Source organism: Euprymna scolopes, chromosome 2, assembly GCF_053919585.1.
Source record: "Euprymna scolopes isolate OS-2025 chromosome 2, ASM5391958v1, whole genome shotgun sequence".
NCBI classification, from domain to species: domain Eukaryota; kingdom Metazoa; phylum Mollusca; class Cephalopoda; order Sepiida; family Sepiolidae; genus Euprymna; species Euprymna scolopes.
Window position 1 is genome coordinate 83,973,133 of NC_136483.1, and position 20,275 is coordinate 83,993,407.

The 20,275-nt window shown below is 32.0% G+C and overlaps 1 protein-coding gene across 1 annotated transcript in view; it reads right to left on the minus strand.

Moving 5' to 3' along the window:
- LOC145293125 (protein SAND-like) overlaps positions 1-20,264 on the minus strand; it is a 66,349-nt gene extending 46,085 nt beyond the window's left edge. Inside the window, exon 1 of the mRNA XM_080139531.1 lies at positions 19,451-20,264. Coding sequence (XP_079995657.1) covers positions 19,451-20,209 — 759 coding nt within the window. The 5' untranslated portion in view covers positions 20,210-20,264. The remainder of the gene's footprint in view (positions 1-19,450) is intronic.
- Positions 20,265-20,275: the final 11 nt, after the last annotated feature.

Genomic DNA, 20,275 nt, shown 5'->3' on the forward strand with positions numbered 1-20,275 from the left:
GCTAAAAACAGCCTATCCTGCCTTGACAGAGTACAAAATAGACTTCATAGCCTAGTAGGGGATGCCCTTTTGTCTTCCCTGCAGCCTCTCTCCCACAGAAGGGACGCTGCAAGCCTCTTGTTTTATCGTTATTTCCATGGGAAGTGCTCGTCTGAGCTCCAATCTCTGGCCCCCCCCTCTCTCGCTGGTCTTTCATGAAAAACACCCATCTAGCTGAAACCACTGTTAGTAATTTTCCTCACTCTTTATCTGTACCTAAATCAAAACGTAGATTCCATGAACAAAGCTTCTTTCTTACAAGTGCACACCTGTGGAACTCTTTTTTTGCCCGTTTCCCACCTGACTACAACTTGAATATCTTCAAGTCCAACATAAACAAGTTCCTGATGAACCGCCCCCTTAAGTAAGACACTTTATCAGATCTCCACTACTAGTGATTACTACGATATTATTCCATTGATTACTGTACACGCAATAACCCTTATCCCCAAGTGGCCTCCGGGCCTTGATAAGTGATGACTTCCTTGTAAAAAAAAAAAAAAAAAAAGCTTCATGCACAAACACTGCTTGAAAACTTATTCATCAAGCCATAGCAAAGCTCAAACAGAAGTTTGATACGATCATGTACACCTTAAGTTTTTCAGATGAGCAATTATAGAGCAGAATTTTGGTTAAGAGATACACCTACATAAGGTGTACAAAGTCACGTGGATGGGAACATCAGCAGAATGCAGTCTGGAAAAATGGAAGCGCCCTCTACCCAGTTGTTTTATTTAAGTGATAAGAACCAACTTCAGAATTTAAGCTTTATACAGTAAGCAAGCTGTTTAATGCTTGCTGTTTGTAAACTTAGCATTTTACTGATAATTTATAAAGCAAAGTTGCAGAATCAGAAGGTATATGGTCTGACTGATATATCTTCCAATATTTAAACTGGCTGTTGATTCTTCGGAAGATGTGACAATGTTTGAAGGTGAATTATAAGAAGCAAAACAGTCTACAAAAACTGTCTGAGCATCCCTGCCAGCATTCCTCAGCCTTACATGAAAAAGTCCACCTAGGTGAAATGGACAAGACTCTGTTGGACTGATTGTCAAGGACGTATCTTCGACTTGGTATGAAAATCTCTGCTCTCTGATTGAAATTCTTCAGAGGTTAAAAAAAAACTGGACCTGCTGAGCATTTTTATGAGTTTTAACTGACTCCTTTCCCAATCTCCAACTCTGTAACTTTGATATAAAGTGTAGCGCTTCTTCTTAACACATTAACGGACAAATTAAATGAAATTTTTACATGTAGATTTTTTTGAGTAGAGTACTGGCGGGTAATGGGTTAACTAAAGCTAAAAAATAAATTAAGCTTATAAATAAACGATAGGTAATTATACTAATGATAATAATAATGCTATTATAGAAAAATATATGATTATTTTTCTATTTCTATATGCATAGTAGACTAACCCTTCCCAAATCTCTCTCTAACCTTAATATAAAGTGCAGTCCAATTTCCAAACAGTGTCTCTTCTAGTTAACTAAGGCTAAAATAAATAAATAATAAAAGAAAATGGTAGGCAATTATACTAATGATAATAATTATAACAAAGACTAGACGTTTTGCCCATTAAAACGTTATAGTTCGTGGACTTAAAATGAGTGCTTTATGCCAAATTAATGTTTGAATATGGTTAAATTTATGCTTATTTTTGCATTAAATACTATTAATCCCTAACTATGCATGGAACGAATACCATAATATTTAGTTTGTCTTAATTTAGTTTGATGCACCTTATAAAGGTTCATACAAAATTTCAGCCAGATTGGATTAGCAGTTTCCAAGAAAAACGGGAATGGACAGATTAAGAGAATTATACAGATATATGATTATTCCTTCTATTTCTCTATGTATGTGTTCATCTCTAAAGAAAGGCTGTCTGTCGAACAGTCAGTCAGTCCGCCATGCTTAAGTTTTAAATAGCATTAAAAAAATCATCACTAAACACGCATATTAAATGGATGTCATCATCGTATTCGGTTTAATATCTGTTTTACATACTGTTGTTGGACAGCTTTATGAAACTGACTTCTAAACTAACCTAATTCAGGTCAGAATATGTAGGTTTTTTTTTTTTTTTTTTTTTTGTTTTTTTAAATGCCCATGATAGAACTGAAGGATTTTTTTCTGTGAATTGCAGAGGTTGCAATGCTATTTGGTGTCATCCCACTTCAGTAAGGTATGTCACAGCATTGTTTTAATGCGAGGGGTTTCAACACTTTGACAGCCAGGGTCAATTCCCTTTTCTTTTCACTATCACTTCCATTTTGAGAGGCATCACAAGAGACATGACGTGATGATGTGGTGGTTAACCATTGACTGATTTAGCCTCCTAGTCACCAAGAGAAAAGGCCCGACTCCGTCCACTTCCTCTTTTCTCCATTTTTAGGCTGACGATCAAGAGGGCAACATGTTTGCCAAAATCCGCTTCTCTTTTCCTCGTTTATTCACTGAAGCAACAACATCCACTACTGCTACTTTGTTAAGACTAGCTTTGTGATATGGTAGTCGTCTCACCATCAGACGAACGCTGTCCAGGTGCTTTTGAAACATCATGCCATTAGTTATTGCCACATCACATCAATTATGTGCAACATATATATATATATATATATATATATATATATATATATATATATATATATATATCAGTAAGTCCATCTTCCATATCTCTACATATTAGCAAGTTTTTGCAAAGTGTTGCATATTTCAATGTATTACTTATGAGCATAAATAAATCCTGTTATATTGCGTTCAGCTTTTTTTGCTTATCTCTTCCTGTTTATGTGTAAGAATAAAATCAAGACAAATAATTCTTATCGGACCAAATATAAATCTGAGTTGATACTTTAAACACCTTTTTGATGCTTATGAATATTTAATGAAACCAAACAGTAGATATTCCTCCGAATGTAATACCTCTCTCAAATGGCACAAAAAGTGGAAGAGCAGGCGGTTCATTGCCTGTCGCTGCAGATGTCATTTATGAAAGACGGTCTATGATACTGCAGTAAATTTATTTGCTGTTTCTTGAAAACAGTTCTCAATAATTAAATACAATTTTAATTTATATGTAGACTTGTTCTTGTATTGAGAAGTGATATTTCTAGTTTTATTTAATATTAGCAGAGTACACAGCATTAATCAGGTCAAAAGTGTACCCCTCCCCTTCATAGATATTTTTCATCATCATTACTTTCCACTTTCTTCTTTGCCCAGCCCATTCCGCTCTCTGAACATACATTCATACAACTCCAATCAGCATAAGGGAAATAACTCTGAAAAAGAATCACAGTTACTTCCCTTTTGTTAGTGACAGAAAAACAAGACTACACAGCATTAAAATGTGTGTACAGCTTCAGACCATTAAATGATACAAACAGCCATTTGACCCCCAAATAATGAATCTTCATTATAATTTTAGATATAAATCCAGGATTACACCAATTAAAAAGAAATACCAACTTTGCAGGTGTTTTTTGTGTATTTTTCAAGTTTTAGCCAGACATATAAAGATTTGCCTTTATATAATAATAAACTAGCTTGATCTGTGGAAATCCCAGTTGTATACTTCATATCTTGTAGGCTTATTGCTGTCATAAAAAAAAAACACACACACACACACAAACCCCATGATATCCTAAATACTCTTGTTAATGTAGTTTCAAAAATATTTGATTATGAAATTCTATTCCAAAAACCTCTGCAGGTATTTGTAACATTTTTCTTCAATGGACATCCAGTATGCTAAATACTGACCCCATACATACCATATTGTACCACCTTTGAAACAAATATTGCATTTTGATACTAGCCTGAATATCAATAAAGTTTATTTTATTAATAGTTCAGATTTTACGTTCAACAGTGTTGTCAGATGAAATTTTTTAAATTACTGTTTTTTTATTATATCTTCAATCCTATCTTTAAAACAAAAAAAAAGGGAGTGAAGTGATAACATATTCAGAAATATGAAATTGCCTTAGCAAATTGTATAAATTTTGAAATTTTCATAGCTTGTGAATCAATTTATCTAATTGAGTTATCTTCTCTTGAATTTCACTTTGCCATAAAACATTAAAATTCATAGTCATTTCTGAAGTTTTTTCAAAGCAATGCCAAAATTTAAATAAAACAGTTTGTTTTCATTAAACTTGAAATGTTACTTTTCTATGCAAATAACAAATCCACAAGACATAAAATTAGGATCATATTTATTATAGTTATCGAGGATTATTATCTCATGAAGCACCAATTTAGTAAGCTAGCCTTGAATGTTAGGAAGCACTCCCTCTTAACAAAAAAAAAAAAAAAGAAAAAAAAAAAGGAGGAATAACTCCAAATCACCGAGATACCTCTGAATGATTGCATCACATTCTTGATTCAGGAAATACAGTGCATCATAAAGTTAGAAATTAAGACTAACTCCTTTTTCAGTCACATAATTTGAACTGAAATGGGTTTTGCCATTATTCCCAAACTTAGTTTTTACTTAAACCATGTTTTAATAATAATATATATAGGTATGACCATAATAACGGCGAAATTCCCCCCCCCCAAGAAATAATAACAGTAAAAAACTTGTAAAATAAAATTGATTCATCGTAATTTTTGCTATATTCAAGAAGAAAGATTATAAAAAATCTCCAATTTTTTTTTTTTTTTTTTTTTACTCTGTAAAAACGGTAAATTTTCCAAAAATTCCCCCCCAAATGGGAAAAATGTAATTTCTATGTATTTTATTTTGCCGTAAACAATGAAAACGTGATGTTTAAATTCTCTCAAAATTAAATAATTGATTAATTTTGTTACTTTTTTTTTTGGTATATATTTAAAAAAAAAAGAAGAAAAAAAAAGAGAGCTGAACTATATATAAACTGAAATAAAATAATATACAAAATGAATTCTCATACCACCCACCCACCCCACCCAACAAAATCTTATCAGAAGTTTTTTTTTTGGGGGGGGGAGTACATCTTAGTTTTTTACATATTAAAATATACTGGAATGATGAAACAAAATATTTAATTTTGGGTTACGATCGTTGCCAATTTATACGATTTTTCGGAAAAAGAAGTTGGAAAATATATTAAAATTATATGAATTTTATGAAAAGAAATTTTATGTATAATTTATATTTTAACATTTTCGCCTGTGAAATTTCAAAATATTTCCAAAATAATTTGATTTTTTTTTAATGATGAATTTTTCAGACTATGACAAAAAATGTGGAACATTTATTCTTAAAACTTATTATAGATAAAAAGAATCTTACTGTTAATAATAAAAAAAATTTTTTTTTTTTAAATCAATGCCATTTTTCATCAATGAGCAAATAAAAAATATATTTAGAAATCAAACGTGAATATTTTTTTCTATGGAAGACCAATTTGTTCATTTTTGCATATCACTAATGAAAATCATCATGTAACCTATATTACTTGTTTCTTCATTGCTAGAACAAAAATATAATTTCTAAATGAAGTAACTGATTTGAGAATTTTATTTTTTTATCCTAGCAGCCAGCAAGCAGTGCCAGGAAGCAGGGTGGGACTCAGCCCTTGTTAAGTAGAAGGCCTACACTTCTTGACTTGGCATTATCATCATCATTAGCCCCCCCCCCCCGTCACCTCTGCTTGCCCCGTCAGGAGAAAGGGATGAGGGTGAGGGAGGAAGGGCTTTTACTTGTTTTCCCCAGTTTTCAAGTTTCCAGTCATTATGACTTTTTCTCCTTTAGGGAAAAAGTTTACAATTTCATTCTCAGTTAATTAAAAAGCAACAATGTTTTACCAACTGGGAAATTATTAGTCTCAAAAGACTAATGGAGGAACAGTTTGGTTTTTGAGATATTTTTATGTAAGAAACAAAAGTTTAATTTGCTGGCCGGTGAGACAAGAAAACATCTGCGTACGTAAAAGGAACTAAGGAAAGAGACCATTTGGAAGACTATTCTACTGAAATTTCCTTCTCTTCAGGACATTTTTATTTTAAAAGAAAAAAAAAAAACATTATAACCAGAAGGTTCTAAAAGATTGTGAAAGTGCCTCTCAGGAAAAAGACTAAAAGAAAAAAAAACATTTTTTTAAAGACCCTTTTTTACATGTTTCTTTTCTTTCAGGTTTTATGTACCAAGTAAGACTATTTTCGTATGATTATTTTAAAGGTGAAAAAGTATATTTTCTCGTTTTTAATTTGTTACTATCTTTTGGATGATAAATTTGATTTTGTCGTTCCATTTGATAGAATTAGTTCCAGAATTCTTGTTTCAATTAGTGACCCTTTTTGTATGTTCTAATTTTTTTTTTTATAATCTTCATAATTGGTACGTGAGGTTAATTGTTAACCCCTGCTTTGGGAAATAAAAGCAATTTAGCATTTATTTATTTCAATAAAACTTGATTAAATTAATATACTTTTTGAGTTTGGTTATCATTTGCTCCTTTTTTTATATTTTGCTTCCATTTTGTTTATTGTTACTTTGTTTTATTTTATTTCTTCCTCCATTTTTTATTTTTAATATTTGTTACATCTAAAAAACGTGTTTTGGTAATGAAAACTACAAAATACGCCACTAGTATGAGTTCAGAATTAATTAAATTTCTTGGATCCCGGCTGATTTTACAATCTGCTAATATTAAATAAAAAAAAGTGACTTAGTTTATAATTCAATACAAAAATTTTAAATTGAAAATAAGTTTCTGATTTACAGTTAATTTAAGGATTTACTTAAAATTTAAATAATACTTAGTTTTAGGAATTATAAATTCATATTTCCTCAAATAAAGAGAAATTTTTTTTTTTTGGGGGGGGGGCTACTAATTACAATATTGAAAATTATTAAACTGTTATCAACAAGGAAAAGTTATCACTTGGAGCCATTCATAAATACCTGAAGTTAATTGTTTTAGGTGTAGTTTACTTAAATATGATAACTTTATTCTTTGAATTTACACACCTATATATGTCTTTTTCATAATATTTCAAACCAAAGGTAACTCTTTTATATTTCACTTGACTAATGATTGAACCAAAACTTTAACAAGGTATAATGTATATTTATACTGACTTTTTTCTTCTTATATTTTTAATGTTTAATTTGATTGTTTTTTGAAAAATTTGCCGCCATTGTGATTTTTTGTCATTGTTTTTTTGTCAATTTGCGATAGTCAAATCAAATTTCACCGGTTTTATGTAGTGTAAAATAAATCTTTATGTACGATTTAAACCCTGATCCTTCTTCAATATAGTGTAAAAATTATGATAAATTAATTTCATTTTACTAATTCTTACTTATTATTTGTTATGGGGGTCAAAAATTTGTGTCATATCTATAGGTACCTCCAACACACGCCACAGTTTTAACCCACATTTATCCATTTCTTTATTGTACATTTTATTTATTCATTGTAGCACCAATACTCTTCCATAGAAATTGACCCAGACTATAGTAAACACACGTATTGATGACGTTGCTATTAATGTGTATAATGGTGACATTTTATACAAGTTTGGAGATGCCTATATATCTAATAATATTTATTCTGTAGCAGATGTCTCCCTGATTTTGACTCTAGCAAACTATCCAGCCAATTTTAGATCCAAACACTTGAAATTGTAGATGTAGGTTACCTGGACATGAGTCAAACAAAGTTATGAACAGTACATAGGGCCTGAGCAAAGCTTGGCTGAACTGCTAGTAGTATACATATTATTTTAATGACAGTATTAATACAGCTTTTGAATCACACAAAATGGACTTTTATCGACACAGAAATGCATAAACTGCCGGAAAAGGCTGAATTAAAACGAACTGCGTTGAAATTAAAATGAAGCAGATTTTTAATAGGAAAAAAATATTGGAAGAAGAGAAACACCCTACCGTATGTTTATTTTTATGACATTTTTTGATGAATAAACTATAGATCAGAAACAATGATTCTACAATTTTTTAATTTTTTTTTGGTTCAGGTAATGTCGTCTGCTTCTTGAGCATTCCGATTATCTAATCGCTTTGGCATCTTCCAGCTGTTTACCGAAAGATGCCAAAGAAAAAGTCAGTTTTGTTTGGTTCAAAAGCTGTATCAGTACAATTTAAAAAAAAACTAAGTTATAACAAGTTTCATCATACACGTGAAAGAAAAGCCAAGATGACAACCCGATCAGAAAAATATAATCGTAATAAACAAGTAGAGAAAGCGGTTAATTAAAAGGCCAGTTAATGAACTTGTTTTATCGTTCGTCCTCAGCTAGCCTCTTGACTTGTTTATACAGATGGCGACTATATTTTTATAGGCGAGTGTTCATTTCGATGTTTCACACGTACGATAAAACTTGCTATAACTTAATTTTTTTTTGTTTTTGTTTTGTTTTTTTTGCATAAAAGTTGTTTTGCAGTAATAATCAACGTTACTGAAATAAAAGTTTCAGTTAATCTTAATACAAAAGAATAAACAAGATACAGTGAATAAACGACCTACTGAAATTGGGGACGAGGAATAGTTAATAAATAACAGATGTTTTTCAAGGTCGAAAAAAAAGTATATATCGATGAGAAACATGACTATTAAAAAAAAAAAATAAAATACTTAAAAAAAAAAGAAAAAAAAAACTTTCGAAATTAAAACAAAACACATTTTTAAAAAATAAATAAAAAGTGGACTTTATGCGCACAGCACAGCAAGTTGCATATAATTAAAACATGCCAAATAAAAAACTATAAAAATGAATTACTAAAAGAATTGCTCTAATGATCACATCAACTTTCGCCTAGTTTTAGGTATTTTTCTTGTTGTAACTTAGAGTATAAATAACGTCATATGTCTCCCTTTTTACCCCCCCCCCCATTTTTTTTTTTTTTTTCTCAATAATCTCCACTCCCTTCTCCAATTAGGTGACAGATTTGTTGGTTTGTCAGTGATGTAGGCCCACTTCCAAGGCGTTTGAATAAAATTGATTTCTGGGGATCTGCATCATTTTTCGACTGGCAAACTGCTTATCTGACACATTTTTAAGTGGGGGCGGGGGGGGGGGTTCTTTAACATATTATTTTAAATTGTATACATTATCCATTCGTTTTTACTGCATATCAAATTTTTATTTCTCAACTCCCCACATCATGTATGTATTGTCTTTTCGTTTTTTAAGTGGCTGTTTCATAGAACGACTGTGGTATTTTGGTGAAAAGTTAGTTAAATTAACTAATGTTAAAATAGGTCATGTTTATTCCCGCGTGCCGCATTTTATATTTATTTATGTTTGTAAATATTTATGACTAAATATTATGATCACATAAACTTTCAAACCGAGTCAGCATATACATGCTATTTCGGGATCCGTTGCTCTAACGCAACGCATTAGGCACTTGTTACCTAACAAATTATTAACGCTGTCGTTATCTGTGTTATCTGTATTTTTGAAAAATTTAATTAAAAAAATAACAAAAAATTTAAGATATACCGCTTATTTAACTCCCACTCCCACCCTTCCCACAGGGCCAAAGTTAGATTTAAGGTTAGTTTTTTAACATAAGGGAGATTCAAATCACAAAGAGGATCATTTTGGATTGAGAGAAAAAAATACCAGTCTCGTCAGCAGTCTTTAATGAAGTATTTTTCAAAAGTTAACTGAAAAAAATATTTGGTGCTGGTTGAGATATAGTCCACAGATCAATTTTATTAAATGAAATTGTGTGTCTGTTTGTGTACATTTCCCTACTAAACTACTCTGTCAATTTTCAGTCTGCAAACTCGAGATTTGAAATATTGAAGTATTGAGATTTGGGAAAATCTTTTTAAATCAGTTTTCGGACAGAAATTTGGTTGTCAAGGGGTCAAAGTTCAACGATTTGATCTTTGAAAACTCTACCAAACTCCTCCGCCAATTTTGGGTCTAAACACTTGAAATTTTAGATGTAGGTAACTTGGACATGAATCTAACTTTTTTATTTGATTTAAGCCCCAAACAATAAATTATAAGCGGTCAAAATTGGGGTCAAAGTTTAAAAAAAAGAATTGATCTCTGCGGTCTCTACCAAATTAATCAGCCAATTTTTGGTCTAAACATTTGAAATTTTACATAAAGAATATTCAGGCATGCAGCAAGCTTTTTAATCAGTTTTTGGGCGAAAATTTCGCTGCGAAGAGGTCAAAATTGAAAGATTTGACCTTTGCAGACTACCAAATTCTTCCACCAATTTCGGGTCTAAACACTTGAAATTTTAGATGTAGGTTACCTGGACATGAGTCAAACTTTATATATATATATATATATATATATATATATATATATATACATACATATGCAAATAAAATTATGAATAGTACATAGAGCCTGAGCAAAGCCGGATTGAACTGCCAGTATATATAAGAAATTAAAACTGTAAATTAAAATGTACAATTTAATTTATTATTCAATAGGAGTATTCTGTCGAATAATAAATTGTAAATTTTAATTTACAGTTTTAATTTTTTTTCTCTTACAATAAGCTCTACTCTCTATTGTGTTTGTATTGAGTTTTTTTTATTTGGTTGGAATTAAAATGTCAATATATAAATGCTAGTACTTATAATGAAGTTTACTCTTGCTTGTATCAGGTAAACTCCTCATTCACTTTGCCTTTTTTATTTCTTATATATATTTTACGACTAGACCGCCCGGTATTGCCTAGTCGTAAAATACGCTTAAATATGACGTTTTGATTAATGCAGATTTTGTATTTATTAGTATTATATTGGACGCAATATATAGTAATGATTTAAAAAGTTTTAAGAAAAAATGACTGGTGCACTACCTCCAATGAATCGAAACCAAAATGTTTAGCTTATGATTTACTTTTTCCTTTAACGTTAATATCTGAGCTATGAAGTCATGTTTGCTGCAAGACTAAAAATTAAAACATGAACCAATAGCCTATTACGTTATGCATGCATATTCGTAATGCCGTCGTTAACATTCACCTGGCAAATTTCATTTTTTTTTTTTTTTTAATTTTTACACTTTTGCACCGATTTTCCTTGGGCTAAAACACAAATATAAAGTATCACATGATTTTTAGATTACATGTTTATGGCGTGCAATATTTGATATTACAGTCACATATATTGGGTGGGTTTCTAACAATATTTTATATAATTTTTTAGTTTTAACTCATTTTTCAAATTTCACATATATTTAGGTGTCAGCGCACCACCATTTTTCTTGATAGCACCTATCAATAAACAGTGTATGATTTTCAAACCGATTAAATGCTTTAAAGTAAAATCACTAAAAACTTTTCCAGACAGATAGAAGAGCAATTTATTTTGCATTCGATAACATTTATTCATTATATATTTGTTTTTTTTAACACTTTTTTGGCTCTGTGGATCGTAAAACAAACCCTAAAACACTAATAAGTTTACTTTAGTGTTTAATCTCTTTAAAAAATTTCTTGTTTTTTCATTGCATTTTCACCCCAAACAAAACACAATGCCACTTTGATGTAGGGGGTTACAATCTGGCATATAAATTTGTTGGGATACTATGTAGGGAGTTCAGCAGCAAGATGTCTGTTTACATTGCACTTGAACTTCTGCATGTCAGCAGAGTTGGGAAAGCAGGAACCCAGAAGGGAATTTCAAAGTCTAGCAGTTCTGGGTAGGAAACTATTAGAATAGAAGGAATTCCGGCATCCGGGGATCTCTACTATGTAGGGGTGGGATTTTGCTGCTTGTTGGGTTTGTCAGGGGAGTAATTATGTTGAGGGGATATAAGGGCTTGTAGTTTGGCAGCAGAACATCTACCATTAAAATACTTGTAAAACAGGCAGAGGGATGCAATATTTCGTTGATGGGACAGAGGCTGAAGCCTAGCTGACAGTTCAGGACCTATTAGGTTAGCAACTCTCTTTTGAACCCTGCCCAGGAGTGAGAGACTAGTAGCAGATGCATCAGTCCAAATGTGACAATAATACTCCATACATGGGCGAATGGTGGCTTTATAGACATACGGGATATTTTCAGGCGTAAGTAATTTTTTTGCATGATAGAAACCTTCCTCGCAGCAACTGCGGCAATGCTCTCAATGTATCTGTTCCAACTCATGTTCTCTGTGAACGTTAAACAGAGGAGTTTGAATGAAGTACTTTCAGGTAATGCATCATTAGTCATAGCTATTGGTGGTTGAGAAGGTTTCTTGTTATTATTGAAGGAAACAAGCTTAGTCTTGGCAGTATTGAACGTTACCATCCATTTTTGTTCCCATTCCACTATAGACTGAAGGTTTTCCTCTAGGGTTTCCGCCATTGCCTTGGATATGTGTTCATTCATTTTCCCCTCATGCCTGTTATAGAGTGTGGTATCGTTAGCAAATATACCCATCTCAGAGAATTTTATCAGGGAAGTCATTTATGAATTTAAAGACCACTAAAAACTTTATATATATAATGAATAATAAAGGTCCAAGGATCGACCCCTGGGGTACACGCACATTTATATCATATTGTTTTGTTTTTCGACCATCAGGGACAACCTGGATTCTTCTCTTATTTAAGGAGGACTTAATTATGTTAAGTATTCGTTCAGTAATACTATAAGGATCTGATTTTCCTGAGAAGACCATTATATCATACCTTGTCAAAAGCCTGAGGTATATCTAGGGCTACTGCCCTACCTTCTTCTGCTTTATCCAGTGCATGGTATATGCATTCAGAGATTACAGTTAGAATATCTGCAGGAGAACGGGCTTGCCTAAATCCATATTCTTGGTCGAACAGAAGTTTAGCAACTGTAAGACTAGAGCTTGGTTAATTACAGACTCAAATACTTTGGCGAAAAGAGGGAGAACGCTAATGGGGCAATAATTTAATGGGTCAGTTCTTTCATCAGAATTCTTGTAAACTGGTACCACAGAAGTAGTTTTCCAGCAGTCAGGAAAGCAAGATTTGTTAAGACATTTGTTGAAAAGTTTGGAGAGAACTGGAGCAACCTCAGTGGAGCATTTTTTTATTAGTACAGTTGAGATGGAATCAGGTCCACATGCTTTTAAGATATCTAGATTTTTTTATAATATAAGAAAGGATGATTTTCAGATTATCTACTGTGGTTTCTGTCTGCAAAGGAAAATCAGGGAGGGAGTGGTTTGCTGGGTCCAATGTAGAGTTTGAGGCAAACCGACACTAGGAAATAAATAACATTTATAACCAGCCAACCAGAAGAATACCGGACTCATAGTCAACATCAAACAGTATTTGGTCAAATTTAGTTCCTAATATTAAAGACTTCCTATTTTGGGTCGCTTACTTTTCTGATTAGCCAAATTTTGTACTTGTTAGGTTAAGTACATAATAGTTAACAATGTTAACTATTATTTGTTAATTTAAAGACCCTCTCCATGTTAAGAATGGCTTTTTGAATAATCTTCTGCAATTTACGGACTGAGCTGAAATAACGTTATTATTTAGAATGACATTCTCAACATAGGGAGGGGATTTTTATTAACTATTCTGTACCTTTACCTAATATAATAATAAATTAGTGACTTTGGGAAACTGAAACTCTCGCCAGAGCTTATATTACGGCTGAGGTTTAATATTAGGAACTAAATCTGATCAAACACCGTTTGCTCCTGGGTCATGCTTTATTTTATGACTTTTTAAAATCTGAAAACATTTAATCTGCCGGCGTATACAAATCGTTTGAAAAACTGGATTTAAAATTCTTAGCAACATTGAAAGTTTTGGAAGCTTTTTTAACGTCGAATTATTGCTAAAAGAGTGTAAAACAACATTACCATAGCAAAATTAAGGTGTTTGTGCAGAATTTAACCTAATAAAAAAAAATTCAGAAAAATCTTTATGATGTACGTGCGAGTCACCGATCAAAAATGCCATATTCCAAAAATTACATAAGTAATTATTTTAACTAAAAAAAAAAAAAAAATCAAATTTTATGAGTAAGCGAGAGTTTGTTTTGATCCGCCATGTTTTAAATAAAGGGAGATAACTCAATTAGAACTACTGAGATTAAAAGTAGACTCGTAATGCATACAATTTACTATTAAAAAAATCGTGAAAAAATAATTTCTCTCTTCCTCTTCTATATAAAACTACTTTATTAATTTACTTAATTTTTATAATTTTTGTTCCGTCACGGGTACGTACATTATAAAGAGTTTTCTCTACTTTTTTTTTTTTTTTTAGGTTAAATTCCAAACAACAACCAAAATTATAGTTTTATATCAAAATGGGTTCAACTAAGGATACATTTAATTTTCAAAAATTATATTTTTTAAAAGTGAAAGTAAAAAAAAGATTCCTGGGCAATGCCGGGTCTGTCTGCTAGTTTAACATTTCCAGACACCAAATATTAACATTAAAATCAACACACATTCTTACACCTACTTTAATAAATCTGCATTGCGACTCATGTTAGGGATGATATTAATACTTGGTAATAATTGTATTTAGTTTCATATTTGTTGACAATTTTTATTTATTTTGTAAATGTGATTTTAAATACTAGAAAGTCAGATAATTCAAACAAAAATGTCTTCATTTAAGTTGTAAGTAAATAAGTTGTACACTGATTTTCCATCATACTTTGAAATCCACGCCCCTGACGTAGTCATATTTTATTTATTTATATTTTTTTATAATCGATCACTGAAAACTATCAGACAAGAAGATCTCGTGTTTTTGTGTGCGTCTCGTCTCGCTTAAACGAAACTTTGCTCAATAAATACTCATTGAATTATATTTTTATTATTAATTACTAGAAATCGAATATTTATTCGAAAGGAAAATAAAAATAAGGGGGGGGGAATAATTTTTTTTTTTTTTCTTTAACAATTGCAAATATGATTTTGACCTGGGAAACGCCGGGTTGGTATAAAGAGTCGTTAATAATGTCTTCATTAGATAAAGTATAATAAAAATCTAGTTTTTTTTTTGGGTGGGGGGGGGGTATCGTTTTTTTCGTTTGTTTAAATCGCAAATTCAGTTTTAGAAATATTTTTTTTTTTTGCTCAATCATGAAACCACTGAATGATTTCTCATTATAGATGACATTAAACAGTAATACACAATGGATTATGTCATTAAAAAGGTCAATAAATTTCTTATTTTTATAAAAACGGCTTTTTAATTCTTTAATCTCTATAAAAAAATATTTTTAAAAAACTCAGCTGATCATTATTATTTAGCCAGCTCTACATACCCAGTGTCGTTTTTACTTTCATTTTATTATATTGTTGATACTTATGCAGAGAAAGTACCGTGCTATTTTTTAAAAATAATATTTTCAAATTAAATTCCAGTTTTACGGTATCTTCTGTTTATGAAATTGTTAGGTGAAAGAAAATACAGAATTGTTACATACACTCTCCCCTCCACATGATAAGATCGGGTTTCTAATAACGTTATTATTTAAGTTAAGTATCTTCTCTGCAGAAATATCATTTTTTTATAAATTTTTACTAGCACACTCATCGTATTTTTTATTAATCCATTCTTAGCATGGAAAGTGGAGATTGAGGGCTTTACCTTAACCAAAATTTGTTGAGTCGTAAAAAAAAAAAAAAAAAAAAAAAAAAAAAAGTTTGTTGACACAGAATCTCATTTTTTGCTAAAATGGGTGTGATAAAAAAAAACTCTTTAAAAAAGCAAATCATTTCTAAAGTTAAATTTAATTTACATTTAAAATTAGACCAACAACATCGAGTTAAACCGGCCTTCGGGACAAGATCAGAGTGTAGTATCTGTTCTTCATTGCTGCTGCCTGCAGTGCAGTGGCTGCAGTGCTGCTTGCTGCACTTCAATTTCTTGTTCTCTGTCAGTGGAGGAGAAATCATTCGCGACTGAGACAATTTTTATTTTTGTTCCTTCTCTCCACGTTAAAAAACGACCCTGGTGTCTAACTCTGTCCCGTGAGGAGGCATTATAAATAGGAACATTGAGTTAAACCGCAGTTTAGTGGCCTGAACCACGATGGCCACGCCTGGAACAGACTTCATACAAACGAAAGTAACAAAAGTAATGGTGGTCTATCCAAAAACCCAATCGTAAAATTAATAAAGAAACGAAGTCTTGTAATTAATTATAAAAATAAATGATTGAACATATTAATTCCACAAGATATTTAGCACGTGTGCATTTTAACATTTTTTGTTTTCATTTCAGGAGAGTTTCATCCGCATGAAGAGAAGAACCATATCCCCCCTTCCACCTCATGTTAAGAATGACTTTCAGAATTTTATTTTAATATGTGGTTTAAAGCAAACACAGCATTACAGCAATATTCACTTGTCATGTCGAAAATAATTACATATCGAAAAATTACGAAAATCCATCGCATAAAAACTTATAGGTATTTTTTTCGACCTGCCCCAGCGTAATATGAACACCCCAAACTACCCCATGTTAAGAACGGCTTTCGGAATAGACACCCTTATGTTAAGGCTTTTGGGGAGGTTATGGTGTTTATAATACGCTGGAGCGTGGAGTCGTAAAAATTCACCAAATTAGAGTTAAAAGTAATTTTTACGGACATTGGGGGAAACTCATTTTCCCTAGATGTAAACACCTTGAAGATTGCAAGTACAGAGGACATGCTTATCTCCCTTTTCGCCACTCTAATGATTGACGTTTTGTTTTGGACAATATAGTGATAGACTCTTTTTTTTACTAAAAACACAATAGCAATTGTTTTACTCGATGGATTATATTACTATTTTCGACAAGACAATTACGTACAGTTATTTTTTTCTTAAAACCACATATTTAAAGAATTGATCTGTCAACTCTATCTTAACAAGCATCAAAATTTCTAATCTTAATAAATCTTTAAAGCATAAATTTCTCATCTTCATAGATGATCGATGTCTATCGAAAAAAAAAATCTTTAAAGCAAGTTTAAATAACTTTTTACTCAATAAGTATTCCAATTTTATTTATTTTTTCTTCGACAACAAATTAAAGTAGCCGACTTGTTTACAAATGCAATGCACCGAAGGCAATTACAGGTCCTGGTGACCTGCTGGTCCTATGTCGAAAAATAAACGACATGGCCACGAAAATGCCGCATCTTGTGTTTATGTAAAATGCGACCTCGGAAAAAAAAATTAAACAAAATACAATTTGACACCTGTGCACTTTTGCCACCGTGCTAAAATAATAACGTTTTTAAAAAAAGAAAAAAAGTCAACATTGAAGCAAGGCGCAAGCATGCCGGCGTTTAATTTTCTGCTGTTCAATTTATTTTAATAAATAAGCGATTAAAGTAAATAAAATAGTAATATGTGCAAACAAGTCATGTAGAAATGAGAAACATACAGATTCTCATTTTCTCCAAAACAACATATGATTTATTTCAAGTTTAGGAGCACAAATGAACCATAATACCAGACACACAAATTTCCGTATATAACCCAAAGTTGCGGAATCTCGGAGTCGAAGTTTTTAATCTCCAAAAAATCAACAATCTGAATATTTGCAGACGGGTAATTTTTTGCCAAAAAGATTGTAAAAAAAAAAAAAAAAAAAAAAAAAAAAGCGTTGGAAGACTTTAAAATAAAGAAGTCAAGTGTTTTTTACAACCCTAGGAGTCGTAGTAGAACCTCATGCCTTCCGATTCTGTAACCAAGTCACAATTTATTTCTATTCAACAGTTTAACGGTTTCAAAATCACTGTTAAATGTCAAAGGATACGAAGTAAACACCTGTTTTGATAACTTTATTCTAATTAAGATACTTATGCACTTTGCACTTATTGTACTGTTATAATGTTGTTATTTAGAAAGTCATTCATATTATGGGGAGGTTATGGTGTTTATAATACGCTGTTGACAAACAAATAAAAATATACAACAAATAAATGTTACCAAAGGCAAGATAAGTTACTTTTTCTACCTAACTGGATAAGTTTTTAGTGTTTTAATGTTTATCCGGTTCTAAAAAATAGTAATGTTGGACGCTACCGGAGAACAAGAAGAAAATGGCCGCGATATCTTTGAAGACTCGATAATCACTTCAGAATAAAAAATAAAATTAAATGATAATAGAAACCCACGCAATAAATGTCACGGTAACATTTATTGGGTGGGTTTCTACCACCATGTTTTTATTTCTTATTTTGAAATGATTATCGAGTCTTCAAAAATATCGCGGCCATCTTTCTCCGAAAGCATTCAATATTAACCTTTTTTCGAACCTAATAAACATCTTACATTAAATAAAAACACTAAAACCATATCCAGTTAAGTAGAAAAATAACTTATCTTGCCTTTGATAACATTTATTTATTATATATTGAGAGTGATCCGGCTGATCCGCGCTATTTTTTTAAATCGTATTTCCAAGTTTAATTAAAGTTTTATGATGTTTTTTTTTATTCAATTGTAAGGTACAAAACACCCCCCCTCCCCATGTTAAAAATGTTTTTTTTTTAAATAACGTTATTTCAGCACGGATCACTCTCTGCAGTGCATGACAACTTTTTCGTACCTTTGTATATTGTACCTATTTACTATGCCTCCCCACGGGACAGAGTTAGACACCAGGGTCGTTTTTTAACGTGGAGAAAAGGTACAAAAATTAAAATTGTCTCAGTCGTGAAGGATTTCTCCTCCACCGAAAGAGAACAAGAAAATGAAGTTGCAGCACTGCAGCAGTGCAGCATCCGAAGAACAAATACTACACTTTGATCTTGACCAAACCTTTGTATATTGTAATACACATCAAAAACTTGAAAATACTATTTTAAAAAAAATAGTACGTAAATAATACAGTACAATACAATACACGCACAATATTAAAGAAAATGATTGCCACTATATAACTTCTTCATACTAGTACGTAATTTGAAATTGATTTAGAAATCTTTGTCAACTTTCTAGCTGAAATTAAAGTTTATAGGCTGAAGTAACCTGGGTTTTTTTTTTTTTGTTTTTGCTGTTGTTTGTTTTAACTTGTACTTTTCTTTTTTCGATCGCGTCACTATTGTATGAAAGAACCGATATAGTATCTTTATAGAAACATTATCATCTAAAAACCATTATTTCCCTACGTAATTTGGTCCGTTGAAAACGAGGATGTTATTTAAATCCATCGTAAATTGCTAAGTTGTAAGAGGGTTAGCGTTAAAAATCACCCCCTCCCAGAAAAAAAAAAACACCTGATTGGAGACGAGTAAATCCATAAAATTACACTGAATGTCCTTTAAATAAGCAATAAGATCTCATTCCCCCACGAAGAACATAAGTTAATTTAAATAACAAATCCAACAATGCAATTGATTTGTTTCTCTATCAATAAATCCATACTTGTTTCCTAGTATTTCCGTCGCGATTGTTAAACACGACATAGTAACATTAGTAATCAGTGGTTATTTGTTCTTTATTATTATTTGTTTTGGTTTTTCTTACTTACTTTTTTGGTGTCGATGACCGGACCTCCAGTAATGTCGCCACCCGGGGTACTTGATGTCGTCGTTGACGTTGACATAGAGTTCGTGGAATGAGTAATAACATTAGTTTCCTCGGAACCTGGAATTGTTGTACTCACCGAGATCTCCGCCGGGGGAGGTGACGGTGTACTAGTAGTAATAACAACATCGCTTTCATTATTTATTTCCCGTTTTTCTTCTTCCCCTTTTTCTCTTTCGTCATTTTTTTCGACCTCTTTTTCTTCTATTCTCACCAACTCTCCTTCTTTCTCTCTTTCTTTTTCATTTTCTGTTGCTTCCTCATTCGCGTCTTTTTCTTTTTCCATGACTTTGCTTAATTCCTCCTCAACTTCATTGTTTAACTTTAATCCTTGAAACCGACAATCAGTTAGTAAATCCGCCTCTCGCCTATTACCATCAGCTTTCTTTTCTTCATCTTCTTTTTGTCCACATAATCGAACCTTTTCTTCCTCCTCTTCATTAATTTCTTCTTCCTCATCGACGTTTTCGACTTTTTTGCCTCTCCTCCCAGACATACTATCAATAATTCCACTGCCCAGTCTCGGCCGTATAGATTCTATCGGTTCGTATATGTTCTCGAACGAGTCACTAGCCACTAGCATCGTTCCATCCGACGGTGCCGTTCCAGGCGCCTCAGTTTCAAAGATCGAGGCCGTCGCCCCGCCGGTATCCGGGTCCGACTCTTTCTGGGGCGACTCGCCCCCATCTCGAACCTCAGCCATTTTGATTGACTTCACCAACTTTCCACACCTCCACTCGAGAACTCTTCAATCCGCCAGAGTGGTCTC